Source organism: Musa acuminata, chromosome BXJ2-1, assembly GCF_036884655.1.
Source record: "Musa acuminata AAA Group cultivar baxijiao chromosome BXJ2-1, Cavendish_Baxijiao_AAA, whole genome shotgun sequence".
Classification (NCBI taxonomy): Eukaryota; Viridiplantae; Streptophyta; class Magnoliopsida; order Zingiberales; family Musaceae; genus Musa; species Musa acuminata.
The window spans coordinates 11,822,557-11,843,968 of record NC_088338.1 but is presented as its reverse complement, the minus strand read 5'-3'; the positions used below and the strand labels follow the sequence as shown (position 1 = coordinate 11,843,968).

Genomic DNA, 21,412 nt, shown 5'->3' with positions numbered 1-21,412 from the left:
AATCCTGCTGCGCCGCAACAACCCAAAAAGTGAGATCGCAAGGTGGATATCTCTCTCCCAAAAATAATCAGAATGAGTTCTGGCAAAATTAGCAAGCCAGTTAGCTGCCTTGTTACCCTCCCTTACTGCATGATTCACACGAAACTCATTTTCTCGAAGAATATGCGTGTATCATCTTCAAAAACATCGATCAAAACCTTATAGTCTGTCTGCACCTGGATTCGTTGTAGCAGCTTCTATCCGTCTAGCCAAAAGCAGTCCTCGCACTGCAACAGCGGATATTTTTTATACAAAAAATATTAATCTAATAATGATGAGATGTATCACATTTAATCAGCAAAAATTAAAAGTTTAAGGTTTCATCCGATAAATTTTTCGGATGTCCCGTTAGAATCTGTAATAGCAACATTTTATCGTTTAGACATGAACGGTGGAATATAAACAAATAAAGAAAAAGGAATATGATGAAGCTTTTCCACTACCTAATAAGCTTGTAAGTAGTCCCAAGAAATTGATGCCATGCTTCACAGTCGGAAATAATTCGGAAAAAAAAAAGTCTAAATAAGCTTCTTTTTTTTTCTTTTTTTCTTTTTTGGAGAGAAGAGAGTTATGTGCTAATGGTTAGCATTTATTCAAGAATACATCAACACACTTTAAAATTACAGAGACGATAACTTAGCTTTTAAAATTAACAGCATTTTATACGTCCCTGAATATACAAATTTAATATGGAACAATGATGGATTCTATAAGCTCCTGAAGTGGCGCAAGTTCCTTCTTGTCAATTAGGCCAAACTCCTGTACAAACAATCACATGAAGATATTAGCCACTGGAACATGCTTTGCATGTATGGTATATATTTGGGCTTTTAATTAGAAATGCATGCTCAAGAAACAGCAAGCAATGGTTCGAAACACAATGATTCCAAAGTGAACATTAGCTTCACAACTCGACTGGGAATTCTTGATCGAAGAAGGATGAATAGAACTGGAATACAAACCAGGCATGAAAAGGGAGCCATTTTAAATTTGGAAGAACACCTGAAATTTTTTTTAAAATTTCAAAACACTTGGAACTTTTTAAGAAAATTTTCAAACTTCATCCCGGTAGACTGTCCGTAGTAAGAGCAGCTACTACTGCTTTAACACTTTCACTCTGAGCCGATTGCAATCTACTATGTCACCATCATTTATTTATATAATTGAGTCACCAGATAAAGAAGAGATTCATGGCACCACAAATGAAGGTTCATGTTCTTCAGTAGCGAGTACTTTAAGAAAAAGATTCCTCCAGGTGAGTTAAAAAAGTTGGCTCATAACATAGTTTAAGGTTGAACAAGTGATTTGGGCTAGGTAAGACATGGCCGGATTTAGGTCATTTATAGATCTGCCAAGGGTATGACTTGTCGTTTGACCATTTGCCTCGTGAAACTTTAAATTGGAAGGCACATCCCTGTGTTGATGCATCAAATAATCTTCTCAGGACATGTCTGAACTAACTAAAACAAGTTTTCCATAATTGTATTCTAGAACATTAACACACAACAATTCCCAGCACATCAGAATGTAATTATTCTTCTCAAATTCACCACACCTTTTCATAAGTTCCCATGCTTAAACAAAGCATTCAGGCAGTGGCTCTTTGGCAAGATGGTTGATCTTACTTTCTTCGAGAATGACTTCTTTCCATGTCTAAGAAATGTTGGATATTGTTCAAGTAGATCTTCCTCTAACCACGAATTTTGTCTTTTTGTGGCTAAAAACCGCTTCATGCCAAAAGTTACTAACATTTACACACCAACCATGGCTTCTCTCAATTTCGACTACTTGCACCTTTTGCCCCTTGTTTCTAAACCATCAAGATGATATCTGCCACTCAAAACTTCTTTTGTGGTCACATTATAACCTCAAATCCTATCCTTCTTCACCAGCACATCTCCATTTTCAGTTTTCATTCATTCTGCTTTTTAACCTCCATTCAAGTACTTGGTCCTTTTAGTATGTAGAAAATCACTATTGTATAACAAAGAATCTTATTTGAACAGTTGGTGAAACATTGCAGAAAGATCCAAACCACAGAAGATACCATCTCTTATTTATACTATCCTACTAGACTATTAATCATCAAAATAGTAAAACACCATTCTTCCTATGCTAGATTCACGCCCACTTGAAGCACCTCACTCGGACAATACCAAGGGATGCTTGAGTAGGGAACTCCACCATTTTTTTCTGAGAATTTAAGTGAATTTATTAGTTCCCATCTAAATAACAAAAAAAAGAACTTACCGCATATAATAATATTATTAATAAACTTTCATATTGAGAAAATTCTGTACCGGAGAGTAGGGATGATCAGGACCATATCTATCCTGTTTGACTTCCCTTTTGCTAAAAAGGTTTGGGCTACATTGGGCCACAAACTGGGCTAAATAACATATCCTGTTTGACTTCATATTAAATATTTTGGGAACCGGAAGCATGGTTGAGAGAAGGTAAGGATTCACCCAAAGAGACTGGGATGATCCTCAGAGCTATGATTGCCTACTGCTTACGGTTGATCTGAAAGGTCAAGAATGACATTACCTTTAATAAAAAGAGGGTTGGTTTCTCATCTATTGTATACAAAGTTGTTTCATATGTAATGAACAGCAGATTTGATGTTCTGTCTGAAGGAAACAGGGAGAAGATATGACACAAGCTTAAAACAGAGTAACTAACAGAGTAAGGAGGGGGTGCTGGATTTCTGATCAGATTTTCTAATGGGATTTGCATCATTGCAGGAGTTCTTATATTGCTGAGGGGAGCTGCTGGTTGAATGAGATAACTGCTATTAAGCAGAGGTTGAAAGCTGCACGAAAAGAAAGCATTCAAGGATCATAGAGACAGATGCGGAGGCGCCAGTGAAAGTCGTAAACATGGAAGAAAAGCCACCTTGATCTGTCTGTCCTTATTCTGGAGTCTTTATCTGAATGTTAAGTTGTGCATGCTTTCAGGAAGTGCAAATAGAATTGCCCATTGGCTTGCAATGTCTGTTAAAAACTATAAAATGAGTAGGTTTCGGAAGGATGACTGGCATCCTGCGTTGTATTCCATTTTGTGCCCCGTGGAGCATGGTCAAGTTTGTAGTTGTTTCCTTTCTAGAGAAATATAATTTTGTTTCTTGGAAAAGAGTAGCAAGTTCTCCACCATTCTGTCAGGAGGGCAAGAGGCTGATAAATCTTGAGGCATTCAAGTTGCACATCATGATTTTATTAGTTAGGAAATTTTCTACCATTCTGAGGATACCATACACAGTTGTCATCCTTTCAATGTAAACCTTCTGGAATTCATTATACACCCTACACCAAAACCATCAACCTAGGTACAGAACCATATCCATCTCCTGTGTCAGTTACACTAGCAGAAGGATAACAAAGGACCAAAGAAAAAGACTGAGGACTAACAACACCAGCTAATCTATATAATACCTTGAGAAAAAGGGGCTCGATCTTTAAGAATATCCAATCCAGGTCAATGGTACATCCTCTGACAATTTTTGGTTCGATCCACAAGAGTATGGAAGATTAAAATGATTGTATATAGACAATTTAGATATAATTGAGTGTTGCCTGAAGACAAATTAGTTTTCACTAATGAGATTCACTAGAATGTCATGAGTTTCTCCAGATTTTTTAAGAAATTGGACAATATCGATAATGTCTAGATCACAAAGTTGTTTGAGTTCGTCTTAACATATAGAAGAGAAAAGCAGATGCTAAAAAAGTGTTGCACAAATCATTATTCTAAGCAAGGTTCGCAATACCGTACCGTACCGGAGTTTCGATCTGGGCTCGGTACCGGTACGGTATACCGCTCGGTACACCCAGGTGTACCGAGCGGTATATTCAGGCGTGCCGAGCACTGTAGCAGTGCTACAGTACTGTTACAGTGTCGGAACGGTAACATATGGTCCGCATACCGAAAGTCTGTCGGACCGGTACTGCAAACCATGATTCTAAGTACTATCTGAATTTATGGGCATGTCAAGGAGCTATCATTAAGATGCAAGAAACATAGACAATTACAAGGAAGAAAAAAATGCTTACATATGTGAAAAGAATGAAATGCTTGAAGCAGGTGTTAAGATGTGCTTCTTCCTTAAGGCTGACAATCTTCTGAAAATGCGAATGGTATATATGGGCATAAACCCGAAACAAACGCTTAAAAAGTGTCTTTACAACTTCTTTGAAGTTTGGAGGGAAAGGTGCACCTACATAATAATAGAGATTATATGAGTAAATAACTTTGTACACTTAACGGAGAATTGAAATTCACTTGCAAAAAATGAGATTAATTAATTTGTCTCAATAGGCCCAACCTATCTTTTGAGGGAATATAGACTCATCATCAAGCTGAACTTCAATCCACTCCATGAGGTACTCCACATACTTCGGTGCTGACACTTCAATAGGCTTCTTTATTTGTACACCATCTGCCCATCTATATTCATACCTGAATATTCAAGTCCGCTCATAAACAGATGTTCGACATTAAAGCAACTAATATAACATGCGACACAAAGTGAGACAGCTTTTATATGATAGAAGTGAATTCTTTCATTCTCAAATTCAATATAACAATATATTCAGCTCATTTGCACCAGACTAAGTCTAATTTTGGACTATGTTAGGACGTCTTGAGTGGGGAGATTGGAACACCCAGTTTGGTTTGAGGCTAAGAACTTGAATTGACTTATAAGGGATTGATGGGACTATTGTTATTAAATTATGCTTACAAATTTTGGACCAGTATTTCAAACTCAACAAAGATAATCAATCAATTATCCCTTCAGGCCGGATCGTGACAAGAAACCTTTTCAGGTTCGAACAGTGCTTGACCAATTTGGTTGCAATTTCCTTATCTAGGAGACTGCCTTAGATGGGTATTACAATTTCCAATTCTCAAGAAAGCAAAACTGACAAGTATTACAAGTTCAGTAGTAAAAAGGCAATCAAGAATATTTTCAAAAGCGTGAACAAGTAAACATTTCTAATGTATTTGCTGCCGGAGATGTTACATAACAAAGATATGGAATCAACGACTTACAATTTCCTTATGTCAAAATGAATTAGATATGGAAGATCCACTGAAAAGATAAGATATAATGTTTTCCATAGGTATTCTTTGACAAGAAGTGATTATTAACAGGATACAAGATCCTAGTTTTACATATAGAAGTTTGTAACCAGACTGCCATACCATCAACTATGTTAAGTGTCATGGGATTGTTTATCATCACAAGAATTTTATGAATGTTATTTCACTTCAGGGTGACAAAAGATGGTCATATGGTCTAGTCTAAGAGTCAATCTTCCAAGATTTGTCGATTTCATCAGCATCACCAATGGAAGGTTTACTTGAAAAGACAACAACAGAGGGTGAAAATAGGCAGATTAGAACAAACAAATGAAGAAAGATGATTATACAACCTAAATCTTAATCTTACTTTCATTTTCTAAGCTCAGCTGCTCAACATTAACCATCTGGAAGTTAAACCAAAAACAATCATATAAAGGTTTTAGGATTAAAGAATTAAAGAAACCTAAGCAAACACCATTAACCAGGACATCAGCTGATGATGGTCCTGAAGTCTAGTGATTCTCAAAGTCAAACTACTAAAATCATAGTAGAATAATAACTGGCTGAAAGTGAAAAGACACCTTCTAAAAGCATGCTTTCATTGCACATTAAGTAACTATTGACAACTCAGACAGGCAAACAATAGTACTTGATTCAAAAGTAAATTATGAAAACTTTTGCATATAAAAGAACACTACCTAGTGGAGCATTCAACCATACAGCTTGGCCAATCATATACTCAAAACTGTCATGGTGCAGTATGATGATAAGCCTACTATAAAGCACTACTCACTAATAAAAAGTGCACAGCTTTCAACAAATTAAATACAATATACATCTTATGTAACATACTTTGGACCTGCAGTCATTGTAGGACAATTCTCAGGTGTGCAGAACTCTGTAAGTGTACCATAAAGCAGATTCACCTGATTGAAGAAATCAACAGCTGAAAAATAAAAAAGAAGAATTTAACCTCATGATCTGCATCTCAAATGAAGATATTTGATCTAATTTTGATCGATAATAACTTTTTCTGAACAAATCATGAAGCTGCATAAAACTATGATATCATATTAAAACAACAACTGATGAACTGACTTAAAAATAGCATTTGGTCAATTGCAAAACATCCAAAAAAAAGAACCACAAAATGCTTAGAAGCATCCATTTTCAAGGATGGAAAGAGAATTACTGTTGACGGCAAGCCATTCATTCAAATCCTCCCCAGGTGGGAGTCTTACTGCTTCCCTTAGGTTTCCACTACCTAGAGTTGCATCAATGTGTTTCCGGAGTTGGGCTCCCTGCAGATGAAAAGATAAAAAATTTAGGATGAGCTGCCTCCTTGCATTCATAGTTCTCCCAGCATCTTAATAAGAAGGTATCTAAGATATCACAACTCAAAGGTCCTGTATCAAATTAGGAAGTTGCCTTATATCATACCATGGACTACAGTAAGTGTTTAGGTAAGCAAAATTGTAAATGGAGAGTCACAAGAGCTTCCACTTTAACAAATCCTTTCCTAAAGGATAAGAAATAGCATCATTTAAGTGGAATCTCTTGTCCAGTGAAAGAAGTGACAATTGTTGTACTTTCCCACCTAAGTCATTCTATTTTCGAGAGATTTTCTTCCACCAGGATATGCCACCAAAGGGAAAAAAGGATATGCTCAAGAATGAAAGACAAAACTCATTTGTTGTGCAAATAAATAAATCATCACAACACAGGTTTATTGGCAGAATAATTATGTTCATATGTATACATAAAGATTGGCATTTGTAACAAATTTCATATGTAGTATAAGATCGTATGAGATTCAAATTTCATATGTAGGATATAAATGAATGAGATCATTTTGAGAATCACAATGAATGGAAGTCGAAAAAGTAAATTATTCTGATGCAATGAATTGTCCAAGTGAGAATTTTAAATTCAAAGAACACCAATGAATTATATAGACCTACGGAAATGAGAAAACTGATGTTTATAGTCACACATTTATACATGAAATAGATAACATAGAAAGAGACTACCTTACTACCAGATGGCGCACTTTTTTTAGGTCGAAAAGTCCTCTGGTTCCTGGAAAGAGCAAATAAATATAAGAGATGGAGCGATCGTAAAATTTAAAGTCATTGATTTGCTAATGAAGTTCCTTATGATTCCGACAAAGCCCTTTACTCCAGGATCCTAATATTTATTGCATGCCCAAAAAGATTTCGTCTCCACCTTGCCACAATGTAAATTCATCTCACTTTTGGATTTTGATCCGCTCTTGCAGAAACTGACTACTGGCTTTGGCCGGTTTCAAGGTCATGTAAAAACTACTTTCTATCATGGAATTCCAATAAAAATTGACTTAAAAAGAACGGTAAATAACACGCAATCTCCCAGCTTCCATCTTCAAAGTGCATGTGACCTGAACGCTGAATCTATAGAGTTCTAAAGGTTATTATTCCTTATTTTGCTGAACGAAAATCCAAGTTTAAGCGACACCGTTCCTACACTCCCACAATGGCAAAACTTCAACCTCATGATAATACTCAGCGACTCTAACCCAGCGCTTCGCGTTCTTGATCAAACCCACACAGCATCTAACCGCAATTCGGCTTCCTACTTGCATCCAAGCGATCAAAATCAGATCTCCAATCATCAAGAATCATCACCGATCCAAAAACGATCCCAACGACTAACCCACAATTCCTTGCCAGCTAGAAGCAGGAAAATGCGAGGACAAAAAGATAAAAGGGGAAGAACAAATCAAGAAATTGCGCAACCTAATTCGGATCGAGGAGGAAATCGAGACGTGAAGGGGCCGAGCGGTACCTTCCGAGGCCGAAGAGGCTCATGGCTGATCGGATCTGATCCCGATATCGACCTCCTCTTCTCCTTGCCTCTGTCGCTTCGGACCGAGCTCCTCCGACCCGAAACCACCCCCCGCGACCGACGATATAGAGGAAAAAGGAAATCTTAGCCACCGTGTCCTATTCGAGACAGGGAACGCAAACCATAACGGTAGAGATAACGTCATGGAAGAAAACACTGTTCCGCGTCTGGGACGAGACAGGCGATCAGTGAATGCTGCTCGGCTGTATCGCACGGGAGTACACAAGTCGTAATTTTGGCGAATTCCATAATCCCATTTTTGGGTTTTCTAGCAAAATATTCTCATTTTATTTTCTTTTCTACAAAATATCCTCAAAGGCACTTTCCATTTTGTTTACTTCAATTGAATTCGGTTCAATCGATCATTAATTTTTCAACCAGTTCAAATCATTTGTTTGAAACTGTTGTGGGAAACAACTTTGAGCGGTGGCCTCAGGGCCGACGTGGCTCGGTTCGGGTCCAGACGACGGGGATCTCCCTAGGGCGTTCCTCGAGCCCGCTGAGGCGGTCGGGTGCGGTGTCCGATCGGGACGGTGTAGCCGTCTCCTCCGGGCAGGAACTCCTCGCCTACGTGTTCGGAGGGGACCTTCGGCTTCACACCTGCACAAAGGTCGAGCCGAGGTGCTCGGCCCGAACCCTCCGACGATCAAGTTAGCAGATGTGGAGGGGGTTTTAGATGAAGAAGTGTTTTTGTGTGTCTGTCTCTCCCCCCTCTTTCTGATGAACGAGAGAGTATTTATAGGGAAGCTTACTACTTCCTAAGCTGCCCGCTTGTAGGGGGTAGGCGGGTAGCGTCTGACTTTGCGTTGGCATGGCGTGAAGAATTGAGCTTTGGCAGGATGTTAATGCGCCTCGGTCGGCGTTCCGATCTGCATTGACCAGGTGTTGTTGCGTGAGGCGTCAGTTGACGTCAGTCAAGTCTTATCATAATTACTATCCTCATCATATTCCCCCCCCCCCCCCCCCCGAAAAGAAGCTATGTGTCGGTCGTTGTAACGGGAGTCCGAGGCATGGGTTCAACCTTCAGGTGGGCTGGCCGCGCAGACGTGGTCTCGGGGAGCATGGAGCCAAGGCGGGCTGGCCACGCAGGCGTGTCTCGGGTCATGGGGCCGAGGAGCACGACGCAGGCGGGCTGGCCGCACAAGTGTGTCTTAGGGAGCATGGAGCCGAGGAGCACGTCGCAGGCGGGCTGGACGCATAGGCGCGGTCTCGGGGCATGGGGCCGAGGAGCCGAGGAGCACGACGCAGGCGGGTTGGCCGCGCAGGCGTGTCTCGGGTCATGGGGCCGAGGAGCCGAGGAGCACGACGCAGGCGGGCTGACCGCGTAGGTGTGTCTCGGGTCATTGGGTCGAGGAGCCGAGGAGCACTACGCAGGCGGGCTAGCCGCACAGGCATGTCTCGGGTCATGGGGCTGAAGAGCCGAGGAGCACAACTCAGTCGGGAAGCCGAGCAAAGGTCGTGGTCTCGGACAACGTGCGGTCGAGGAGCACGGTGCAGGCGGGCAGGACGCACAGGCGTGGTCTCGGGCAACATGTAACCGAGGAGCACGACACAGGAGGGCAGGCCGCGCAGGTGTGGTCTCGGGCAACACGCAGTCGAGGAGCACGGCGCAGGCGAGCTGGCCACGCAGGCGTGGTCTCGGGCAACACGCAGCCGAGGAGCACAACTCAGTCGGGCAAGCCGAGCAGAGGCGGACTCAGGAAGAATCGGATAGCCACCACGGGTGCTTGACCTCTGTTGCCGAAAGTCGCCGCTTCTCCTCATGGCTACCCAGGCCTCCGCCGCGATGTACTGGTTAGCCCGCTGGAGCATATCTGGCACCGTGGTGGGGGGTCGCTCCACGAGGGACCAAAGGAATCTGGAAGGTCGCAGGCCTATCATAAACGCCTGCACCAACAGAGAGGGATGAGCGTTTGGCCACCCCCGAATTTGTGTTGTAAAGCGATTCACAAAATGGGAGAAGGGTTCGTCCTCCCTTTGGTTGAGTCTGAGGAGCAGCACAACGGACGGCTTTGGCCGAGAATAGGCCAGGAAGTTGAGCTCGAAGTCTTTGACGAGCTGATCGAAGGAAGCGATTGTCCCGGTCTTTAGATTGCAGTACCACGTGTGGGCTGGCCCCCTCAAAATCGTGGGAAACGCACTGCACATCAAAGCGTCAGAGGCTCCGCACATTGGGCACTGAAAGCGGCCACGTGGTCCGCTGGGTCGGTGGAGCCGTCATATGCGTCCAAAGAGGGGAGCTGGAAGTTCGGGGAAACCGTCTGATCTCGTATCTTGGGCGCGAACGGAGACCCTTGATGTGTGTCCACCCCGAGCTCTCCCTTTGATCTGTGAACGTCCTCCTCTACTTCGTTGAGCCGCTGACTAACAAGGCGTAGCTGGGCTCGCAGGGAGTCCGTTGAGTCCGGAGATAGCGCCTCAGGTTCCGAGTGGCTCCTCGGGCCGGCCGCTGCTGGGTTCCCTAGTGGGGCCGATCGATCCCGAGGCAAAGTAGGGAGCTCAGGAGCTGGCGTGTGGACCCAACCGGGCAGCTCTCGTTGCCGTAGCGACTGGGCTGCCGACGGGTGCAGCGGACGAGGAATGAGCGGGATAATGGTTTGCACCATACCCGTCAGAGCTCGGACTTGAAGAGCGAGGTCCTGAAAGACCTCGGATGACACGGGCGTTGAGTCGGCTGGGGCACCACCGGGCGACGGCAAGCCCGGGTCATTGAATATTCGCCAATATCGTTCGGAGGTCGTGGCAGGGTGTTCGTCACGATGGTCTCCGTGCGGGGGAGGTTCCCCTGAGGCTTCGGTCGGGTGTGACCTCTCAGCCGTGGGCTCATCTAAGCCGCTCGGGTGGTCACCCGACATTCCGGGCCCTCCTTCTAGCGCCAATCTGTTGTGGGAAACAACTTTGAGCCGTGGCCTCGGGGCCGACGCGGCTCGGTTCGGGTCCAAACGACGGGGATCTCCCTAGGGCGTTCCTCGAGCCCGCTGAGGCGATCGGGTGCGGTGTCCGATCGGGACGGTGTAGCCGTCTCCTCCGGGCAAGAACTCCTCGCCTGTGCGTTCGGATGGGACCTTCGGCTTCGCACCTGCACAAAGGTCAAGCCGAGTTGCTCGGCCCGAACCCTCCGACGATCAAGTTAGCTGATGTGGAGGGGGTTTCAAATGAAGAAGTGTTTTTGTGTGTCTGTCTCTCCCCCCCTCTTTCTGATGAACGAGAGGGTATTTATAGGGAAGTTTACTACTTCCTGAGCTGCCCGCTTGCAGGGGGCAGGCTAGTAATGTCTGACTTTGTGTTGGCGTGGCGTGAAAAGTTAAGCTTTGGCAGGATGTTAATGTGCCTCGGTCGACGTTCCGGTCTGCATTGACCAGGTGCTGTTGCGTGAGGCGTCAGCTGACGTCAGCCGAGTCTTATCATAATTACTATCCTCATCAGAACCGACTTAAAGTAATGTTATAGTATTAATAAATATGAATAATATATATTTTTATATAATTAAATTAATAAAAATAAATAATGTAAAATTATATAAAATTTAAGATATATGAATATATTATAATAATATATATAATAACAACAATAACAATCATAAATTTTTAACTATTTAGGATTGATTAGATATTTTTTTGTGAAATCGATAAAAAGTTATATGTTTAGTTAAATTTAAAATATTTAAATCTTTATTATAATTTTTATTAAAATCTTTTTATATCTTCTTTTATCTACCATTAATATTAATTATTTCATGTTCTCAAATTATCACATCCGGAGGTCTCACCAGACATGCTCATATAATTTTAAATAATCTTCGGTTATTATCTTTTATCAAAATGGTATCTAATTATTCACGAATAAAAATATATGTTTATCTTTTTATATAAAAAATAATATTTATATAATTAGTTTTATAATATTTTATTATAATTTTTTTTTTATAATTTTTATAAGTTTATTAATTTAAAAAATATATTATTTATATTAAACATTATTTATTTATAGGTTTAAATGAATGGGTCCAACAGGTTTGAAAATGAGTGATTAGTTTAAATACTCTAATACTTTGATATAAAAATATCTTTCATAAAATTTGATTATTTTCTATAAGCTTCTTTTCAAATATGAAATTAATTTGACTATTAGTAACTTATATGATGTTAGAAGTAGTTCAGTGTGACCGGTTGGATTGACCCTCTGTCACGTCTTCGGTTGGGATTATCTAAGGCACACCTAAGCTATATTAGTTCATAAGGATCAGTCTAGATCTTAATCTCGTATAGTTCACAAAGGACTTGCTAAGCAAAATAAATATTAGAATGACAAACGTATAACTATTTTATCATTGTTGCAAATGAAAAAAATAAGATAATCAGGATCCAAAGCAACTAGTTTTTACGTCGCTAAAGATGAGATAAACGTATCATCTTTAGCGATGTAAAAAATGAGATGAACATATCTAAAAAATGAGACGAACGAGCACACACAAAGGGATCCTGAAAGTAGATATAGGTCCAATATTCACCTAACACTTTTGTGAAGTAAAAAATGAGTATGCTAAAGATGTTACATTTTGCTGCAACTAGAAATCATTTTGTGGTATACAAGAATAATACTGTTTTAGGTCATTTTTCATACCCCATACAGCTAAAAATATTTTGAGTGTTGCATGGTGATAACATGAAGCAAAAACATTATAAAACAAGAATCGCATCAAAGATCATTAAACAAGAACCTCAAACACTTTGTTTGTATTACTTCATAAGACTACGGGTCTTAATGTCTTTAGACTAACTGAAATGATATATTTTTAAACCTGTGACATAGCTAACCTATTATATATTTTTAAATAAAAAATATTTTTAAATGAAAAAAAGTCAGTTATGTCATTTGCTCTAACAAGTCTTTTTTTTTTAATCTTTTCAAAGTATAGGCCTAATTTCATCATAAATTTGGGCTACTTCAGACTAAATAGATTTGTTTAAGATAGTCTTGATTTACAGCCAAATCCAAATCAAGTTGGTCTGATCCTAGAATTTTTGGGTGTTAGATACCATATAAAATTTTTTGCTAATAAAAAAAACTTTAGTTAGAGTGAGTTCTTCACCTGGCAGATCTTTAAGCACTCATATGCCTCTAAATGGTGTGCTTTCAATAACTTCATATCTTCTTTAGCATTCAACAGCTTTGATTACGTGGAAGAATTAATAGCAGACCTCCATTGTTAACAATACATTCCAGACAACAAGTCTATTCACCATGATGTATTGACTTAAGCTAGCTATTTATTTTCTAGCAATCCTTTTAGTTGTTGTGTGTTATTTTTCCACTAACTTTTTTATTAATAATTATGTACTTTATGGAAATAACTTTTTTTTTCCTTTTAGTTCTTCTTCCTCTCTATTTTTGCATTTGTTTGCAGGGATCAGTGAGCTGCTGAAGTTAAGTGTAACAACTATAACATAAAATAAAGAGAAAGAAACACAAAGAACTGCACAGATGCTTTTTTTTTTTTTCAGACCTTAACTTACACCTAAAATGCTGGGTGAATTTTTAGGAAAAGTTTCTCATTTTGGCTTTTAGTCTTTTCTGTGATCTAAAAATCTTTTCCTTAGTCTAAAAAATACTTTTGATAAGATATATTTCTGCACCGATCCATGATATGAATGGATTCAGTTAAAATATTTTTGTGAAAATGCCAAAAACATGTAATCCTAAGAAAGAAAATTGTAAAACAATTTACAAAGAAAACTAAAATTATTATTATACAATATCAATTACAAATACCCTTGAGTTGAAATTCAACTCAACCACAAATCTATCTGTTCAAAGAGAAAGTTTTCTCTCACTCTCTTTGGAGTTACTAGAGAAAAATCTAATAATATTTTCTCTTTCCAGATCAAGATTTAGAGATACATAGAGTATTTATTGAATAATTAAACTTTAATTTTCAGATTTCTTTGCTTGGTAAGAAGTCATTTCTATATTAGAATTCATTTCTAAAAAGTCTGATTTACTTTATGAATTGATCCAATACAGAGTTTTTTAGCTTATCCATCAGCAGTATTTTAAGAATATAAAAAAAGTAAGTACACTGGTAGGGAAAACAAAAGGCTAAAAGAAAAAACCTCAAACCGAAATTTTTTTTTTTTCTGAGGATTCATCCTAAAATTATGTTATTTTTTTATGAGTTTGAATTTATTTTTCAGAACTCATGTACACTTTTCATGACTCACATCAGGGGAATTGCTTGATTGTAGGCTGTGGAATCAGTGTATGAACTTGCAGAGATCATGAACAATGTCTCAGCCATCTCTTGTGATGGATTAGGCACAGCCTCTGTTCTTCATAACTGCTGGTGCCCAACTGGTTAGCTCCTGAAGCATGCTGCATGAGCATGGCACACATGGTGATGGAATGGATTACAATATCTAAACTTTGAGTGTGTGTGTGTCCACTTCTTATGTGTTCTTGCAGCCTTTTGTTCAGACTGAACTAGTTCTGTCATGCCAAACCACCTGCCTATTTGGGCCCATATCTCAGATCAGTTGGCTATTGAAACCTGGAGGTGTTTCTTCTTTGGTCATAGTTTGCCTGCAGTTTGCAGGGAAACTCAAATGACTTACTTGAAAGTTCTTGGAAGTAATCAGTCAGTCATTGGATGGGGGCATCTCTTCTCCCCAAGGAGCAAAAAAAAAGGGGGGGGGGGGGGGGGTTTTGTGGATGCATATCTCAAGGTAGAGGCTTTTAGATTGAGACAACAGTATCTCTTTCACTCATGCAAGTCATGTGAGCATCCAAACATTAGTCTCTGGAGCCCACCTGGTTTTAATTGGAACAGTTCTGCATTTAATGCCTTTCTTAGCTTTATATATGTGTGTATTAGTGAGAAGAGGAGTTACATTTATCCCTCAGCTGACTCCAAACAGTGAAGTAAATGCTATGTTCTTGTTGGATTCTTGGTTGTCTTCCTCCCCCCTTCTTGGTGTTTCCTTGCCTGCCTGGAAATCTCTGTCACTGGGAACTCCTAATCCATGACCATCTTATCCTCTTCAATTAATTGTGACTTGCCATTCCTATGTCAGATCCATGTATTCATTTTGTTCTGCCACATTTTTTAAATTAATTGCCCAATAACAAAAAAAAAAATATTGGGTTTTTTCCAATAACTTTTTTTATTTTTTTTTCTCCCCAATATATATTTTTAAAAAATATTATTAAAAATAACATGATATATATATATATATATATATTATAACATAATATTTATTTTACTGCATTATGGTATTTTCATGATATTACTGGAAATACAGTGTCAAAAAAGAATAAAAGGAAAGAGGAAAAAAGATAAGTGATTAATTTTCAAATCAAAAATATTATATCATTAATACATTCTAAAAATGAGGGATAATTTAAAAAAAAAACCCTAAAAAATAATTATTTATGGGATTCTTCCAAGAAATTAAGTGAGAAAAAAGGATCTGAGAAAAGTCACATTTGGCTCGTCTAATATATATATATGTGCTTCTCCTTTTCCTACTTATCTCGCAGGCAGTGAGAGAATACATGTAGATTAGCATTACTACGTAATTGCTGGCACACAAAGCCACTGTTCCTCACTGTGCTCATAAGATTGCACATACACAATTGCTGCACACAGGACTCTCTCTCTCTCTCTCGCTCACAGCAGCGTACTGCTCCTCCATCTCTCCTTATCAGCCTCTCAACTACCGACAAGTGATGGTCCCTGAAATCTACATACCACCTAAGCAGCAGTTCTCTTTTGGGCCGGTCGCGGACGTACCCATCACATGCACTTGCTGTCATGCCAAGGAGCAGCAGCTCGCTGTGGGGACTCCTCCCTTCCCTTCGCCATTGAACCCTAAAGCCACACACAGCTAAAAGGACCCTCATCTAACATCCTTAATCGAAGGAGTGTCGCACAAGTCATGCCTCATAACCCTCATCATTGCACCCACCTTTGATTCCATGGTAACACAGGAAAAAGCAACAAAAAGTTACTGAGCTTGAAGATTCCGAGTTGGCTAAGGTGGAGTTCGTAGTTGTGTACTGCACCAAAAGATGTGGGCCTCCTTCGACTCGGGGAGTCATAAAACCCACATGCCATGCTCAATTATTTGAGCTAAAGGATGCAACCACTATGGTCATACAAGACGGTAAATTTTGGTCCGGTCCGCCAACGGATGTGAGTCGGGTCGGGTGGGGGGGATTGGGTCCGAACGGATCGGATCGGACTCGAGTCGGGTCATGGCGTGGATACGTTTTTTCGATTTAGTCCTTCGAAGTTGAGTGTTTTGTGTGTTGGGCCTCGGGACATTGCCATGGTCCTTTGCCCTATAAAAACACTGCCACCGTCTCTCTCCACCGCAACATTTCAGCCACACGGTGATGGCGAAAGTTTCTGGGTTCCCCGCAGCGGCGGAGGACGCGACTGTCTGTCGCGCCCTCGGCCGTGAGTGAGCTCGAGAACGAGGGGGGTTCTTTGTCGTCTTTTTCTTCTTCTTTTTCTCCTTCTTCTCGGTCCTTCGCTAGTTCTTGTCCCTCTTTACGCGATGAACAGCTTTGCGGCCGCCGCGGCGGCGGTCGGGTGCCGGCCGCCGTTCACGGCGACACAGTGGCAGGAGCTGGAGCACCAGGCGCTGATCTTAAAGTACCTAATGGCGGGCGTTCCCGTGCCGCCGGAGCTTATCATTCCCATAAGGAGGAGCTTCGAGGCCTTGCCCGGACGATACTACCACCCTTCGCGTAAGAGGCCGACGCCAAGTTATTGTCTTTTTGTTCTGGCTTCTCCATTTTGCTGTTGCTAGGCGTTTTCTTTGGAAGTTTTTATGATCATGGTTTGTGTCGAGGTGGGTATTTTTCTTGCATCGGGGGTTTATCGTCTGCCAAATCAATTTACTTTCGGTTTTTAGCTCTTACATGAGTTTATTTTTGGATATTTTGGCTACGATGTTGCTACAGTTTTTGGCGATCATTGGCAGTGGTTTCTGAGTTTTCTGATGGGATTTGCGTTCCATAAGTTGTCGACTTTTTATGTATTTCTTGTTCATTTTGCCCTTTTTTGTTGGATTATGTGAAGGTTCTTTTTAGCTTAGAATACGTAATCTTGTTGTTATAATTGCAGTCTCTTGTTGTTTATACTGCTTTCTTTAAATCACTTTATTGCTAGGTTGGAAAGCCAGGATTTGTTCTTTTATCACTGCAAACGATGAATTTTAGTTTGGTGGGAAAAAAATGGTAATGACAAGTTGAAGTTGCATACGGAAAGCATTTTGGAAGTTCTTGTCAATCCATATTCTACTCTATCTTCTTCCACTGCCTTGTGGCTTCAGGAACTGCTAATCCTGTGGCATTTTTTGGGTTGTCTGTTCTTTCGGTCCTCAACTCTATTGTGTAGCTTTTGTGGACTATGAGAACTTTTATACCCTGTCTTCGATTTTCATTGACATTTTGATCAGCTACAGACTTACCCTTTTATTTGACAGTTGTTCTCTATGCAGCCCCTGTTTGGTACAGTTACCTCTTGTGCTGTTACTTCATATAATTTTGGATGGCTGTCTTCGTTTTGAATTCAGTGAGTTACTATTCCTACTATGGGAAGAAACCGGACCCAGAACCCGGGCGGTGCCGTCGGACTGATGGAAAGAAGTGGCGCTGCTCCAAGGATGCATACCCTGGTTCTAAGTATTGCGAGCGTCACATGCACCGAGGCCGCAACCGTTCAAGAAAGCCTGTGGAATCACAAACTGTCTCCCCATCTCAGACTTCATCATCGACTTTGACATCCCTCTCTCCCTCTGGAAGCAATGCCGGCGGAACTGGTGTTGGAAGCCTCCGGAGCATCACCCTGCAGTCAATTGCAGGTCCGAGCAATGCGCAGAATTCATGCCTTGGTGGTGGTGCTAGTTCATCTCGGCTACCGATGGACACTGACTCTCTTGGCAATAGGTACCTTAACCTAGACTTTTTTACTTCAACATTGAAATGGTTATATGTCTCTTTTTAGGAATCAGGATTTTGATCTGGTAATCCTGTTTGCTGGATGATTATGTCATTTGGAATTTGATCATGATTGATTAAGGGAGATTTTTTTCATTAAGCTAAATTTCATCTCACTTGGTTGTTTAACCAAAATCTCATTTGGTTAAATTCTTTAAGATGACACAGACTCTAAACTTCCACAGTTCCATCTAAGTTAATAAAAAGACAACAACACGGATGAGTGTAGGATATAATACTTTTCATTCACAACCATTTTGGTCAACCTGTGGACTACGGATTACGGAAGAACCAGGGTCTGAATCATTCAAACGATCTTTCTGACTATAGAGGCAAAACTGTGTTTATTTACCCTCCTTAGACTTCCCTGCCCATTGGCAGGCCATCTTCATTTTGTAGGCTATGGAAAGTAGATAAAGAAAATCTTTTGTGGGTCTGTAGACCAATTAATATCTTACAGTCAGTGCTGGAATATTTGGAAGCTTTTCTTTCTGAATCTACTTTCTTGTTGATGTGGGGTATTACAAATTGGTCTGACAATTCTCGTGAATTTCCAGATTCTGTTTGCAGTAGTCTGGACTCCACAGCTCCACTTAATTTTTTTTTTGTTTTGTCCTAGCTCAGGCTTTGTGTCAAGCTCTGCAGTCTGCAGAAAAGGTATTCTTTGTCAGTTTAAAACTTAAAAAAATAATCTATGTCTTGAACGTGTTTGTGGCAGAGAAGGTCCTTTTTCCCCTTTTGAGGGATTAGAATATGTTAATAATCTGGTTTTTCTGGTACCAGTAGTCAAGTGGTCAAAAGATGGCAGTATGCAATATACTCTTGAAATTTTTTGGTCCACTATGTGAATTTTTAAATAGCTGATTGACTATAAGTCCTCTGACTATATATGTGGAAGATGATTTCGAGAATGTTTTAGATTTCTTCTGGGTTTCTTGAACTTTACTGATTGTTGTCGAATAGGTTGAATTGAGAAAATTTTCTGTGTCAAACAAAGCAATGCATATCTTGAAGATTAAGATCTAGATCTATCCAGTTTATGTGACATCAATGGAACATGTCCAAAACTTCAAATCTTAGAATATCCGGACAAAGCTCCTATACCGGGTGCACACACTACTAGGTGTCTCCATCCGCTTAGTTTGATGTTCTTGTAAGATCTCTTATGTTTTGTGTCCATGATCTTCCAACAGGTGCAACCTGATTTGAAATAGTTTTATTTTAATTGTTTTGAAATGATTGATTCAAAATACTTTTCTCCTTTTTTTTTCTGGATACTTCGTAATGTTTGTGTCAATCATCCCAGTTCCTACCGGTTTCTAGCCACACATCTTTGCTGCAGCTAACGAAGTTTAGTAGTCATCATTCTAGAATATGTAAGTTGCCATTCCCTATTATGTCAAGGTCTAATATGCAATCTTCTATCTTTTTCATCTTTCCTATTTATGTGATAAGTTGCTCATCTAGACGTTGTCGGTAAATGGCCATATTTTTGTTTCCAGTCTCTGCTTGTGTCAGCTAAATTGGTAGACCACAGTAAGTTAAATCCCTGTTATTTCACAGATGCATTTTTCACCTGTTGTTTCATGTCTATTAAGTTTTCATTGCTTTTTGCTGGAGAATGTTTCCAGGAGCTTATCTTGATATAATCAACAGATGCTGTCAAGTTGTTTTTGTCTTGTTACATGTCACATCAAAACTATTTAAAATGAGATTTGGAATTCCTCAGAAGGAATAATATTTAAAAAGGAAGAATATAAAAAGTGTTCTTTGATATAGCATTCATCTTCTTTTACACATTTCAACCTTCCATTATCTACTTTCAGTATTTGCATATTGCAATGCTCCATGTACTTGGAGAAAAAGAATCAAATATCAAATACTTCTCATTTGATTGCTGAAACATCATTTGCCATTGTGGGATTAATCATTCTCTTTTACTTAAAGCTGCAGTAGTTCAATCATTTGCAACTTGAAGAAAAGATTCATGGTGGTGCATTCTTCTTATTGTTTGGAAATACCAGATGCAGTAAGATTATTAGATTTGTTTCTGGTGTTGCTCATCATTTTAATGCATATCCTTATGTGACTTGACTTAACAAATGAACTAGACCAGTTATATAATGGTCTAGAATGTGGCAAGATATTATGAACTTTAAGCATGAAGTTCAATTCTTCATGTTGGATTTATACAGTGAAAATAAGCATGCTTGTGATAATTTACTTTGATGTTGTACCCTAGGATATTCTTACCTGAAGTGAGAACAAGTATGATCACAGATCAGGGGACGCATTGCTTTGAAAGAAATTTGGACTAAAATGCAGCATGTAATAAAGGCGCCATTCCATTCGTGTGGGGAATTTTGGAAGTCTTGATAGAAATTTCTAGCCTCTCATAGTTTTCTTGTCAAATTTGAATTTCTTCCGTTGGATTTCTTAATATGCTTTCATTATGGATGTGGTGGACCCAATTTTTTGCAGGTACTCCTCTGGACTTAAACCTGATGTGGATGAGCGTAGTTTCTTTTCTGAAGCTTCTGGCACTGCTAGGGCCCTTGGGGTGGACTCCTCTGTGGACAGCTCATGGCTCCTGATGCCACCACAAGCGTCCTCTTTCCCTATGTCGAAATCCCAAGACCTTTCCATTCTGCATAGTGCTTACTCTCAACTTCAGACGGTGCAAGATCTTGGGCGGGCTAAGATGAGCTCACTGTCTAGACAGGAACAGCAGCAACATTCTTTCTTTGGAAGTGAGTTTGGCTCATCAGAGCCTGTGAAACATGAAACTCAGTTCCTCCGTCCTTTCTTTGATGAGTGGCCCAAGACGAGAGATGCTTGGTCAGACCTCGAAGAAGATAGGTCAAACCGGACCTCATTTTCCACAACACAGCTCTCTATTTCCATTCCTATGGCTGCATCAGACTTCTCCAGCACCTCTTCCAGGTCCCCTAATGGGGGGTCTCTATCCTGAGCCGCATTTGCAACTCCTGAGGTTCTAGATTTCAGAGTTTAGTATTTCCTCTTCTGGATCTTCATCCTTGAATTTTATCACTGCAGATGATCAAGAGAGGTGGGTCCTTCATGCCTCTGAGCCTTTCTCTGAGGTTATGAGTTGACAATCAGACATCGGCATCGATTCAAGGTCTCCTTCAAGGACATCAGCAATGCTGGGGCATTGAGTAGTCCCTTCTGATGTTGCTTGTAATTTTGAAGCTGTTGAAGTGCTGTAGTCTGATACTAAGCATATTTGGGCTAAAAACCCCTTTTTCCCTCTATTCTTTCACATTATTTTCTCGTGCCGAACTTCCCGCAGAATGCATGCAAGAATCTTGTATCTGGCTGGAGCCACAAATCTGACTTTGCAAGCTTGTTTTTGAACAATTTAGACTGGTGTTTTCGATAA

At 40.2% G+C, this 21,412-nt stretch overlaps 2 protein-coding genes across 2 annotated transcripts; one reads left to right on the top strand and one right to left on the bottom strand.

The window, feature by feature from the left end:
* Window positions 1-556: 556 nt before the first annotated feature.
* On the bottom strand, window positions 557-8,100 carry LOC135598943 (MOB kinase activator-like 1A). Its single transcript, XM_065093458.1, has 7 exons — window positions 7,945-8,100; window positions 7,152-7,200; window positions 6,314-6,422; window positions 5,974-6,067; window positions 4,361-4,494; window positions 4,089-4,252; window positions 557-798 (listed from the first exon to the last, which is right to left on the bottom strand). Exons 1-7 carry the CDS (start codon window positions 7,965-7,967, stop codon window positions 724-726), a joined length of 648 nt encoding a protein of 215 aa, XP_064949530.1. The 5' UTR covers window positions 7,968-8,100; the 3' UTR covers window positions 557-723.
* An 8,307-nt stretch (window positions 8,101-16,407) lies between these two features.
* On the top strand, window positions 16,408-21,412 carry LOC135598942 (growth-regulating factor 5-like). Its single transcript, XM_065093456.1, has 3 exons — window positions 16,408-16,755; window positions 17,586-17,958; window positions 20,491-21,412. Exons 1-3 carry the CDS (start codon window positions 16,563-16,565, stop codon window positions 20,978-20,980), a joined length of 1,056 nt encoding a protein of 351 aa, XP_064949528.1. The 5' UTR covers window positions 16,408-16,562; the 3' UTR covers window positions 20,981-21,412.

Excerpts from the sequence above, each read along its gene's own strand:
- LOC135598943 (XM_065093458.1), bottom strand. The coding sequence starts at position 7,967 with ATGAGCCTCTTCGGCCTCGGAAG. Across the intron at positions 6,423-7,151 it reads GTGCGCCATCTGGTAGTAAG|GGAGCCCAACTCCGGAAACA; the intron begins GTAGTCTCTTTC and ends TTTCATCTGCAG. Across the intron at positions 4,495-5,973 it reads ACAATGACTGCAGGTCCAAA|GTATGAATATAGATGGGCAG; the intron begins GTATGTTACATA and ends TTGAATATTCAG.
- LOC135598942 (XM_065093456.1), top strand. The coding sequence starts at position 16,563 with ATGAACAGCTTTGCGGCCGCCGCGGCGGCGGTCGGGTGCCGGCCGCCG. Across the intron at positions 16,756-17,585 it reads ACGATACTACCACCCTTCGC|TGAGTTACTATTCCTACTAT; the intron begins GTAAGAGGCCGA and ends TTTTGAATTCAG. Across the intron at positions 17,959-20,490 it reads ACTGACTCTCTTGGCAATAG|GTACTCCTCTGGACTTAAAC; the intron begins GTACCTTAACCT and ends AATTTTTTGCAG.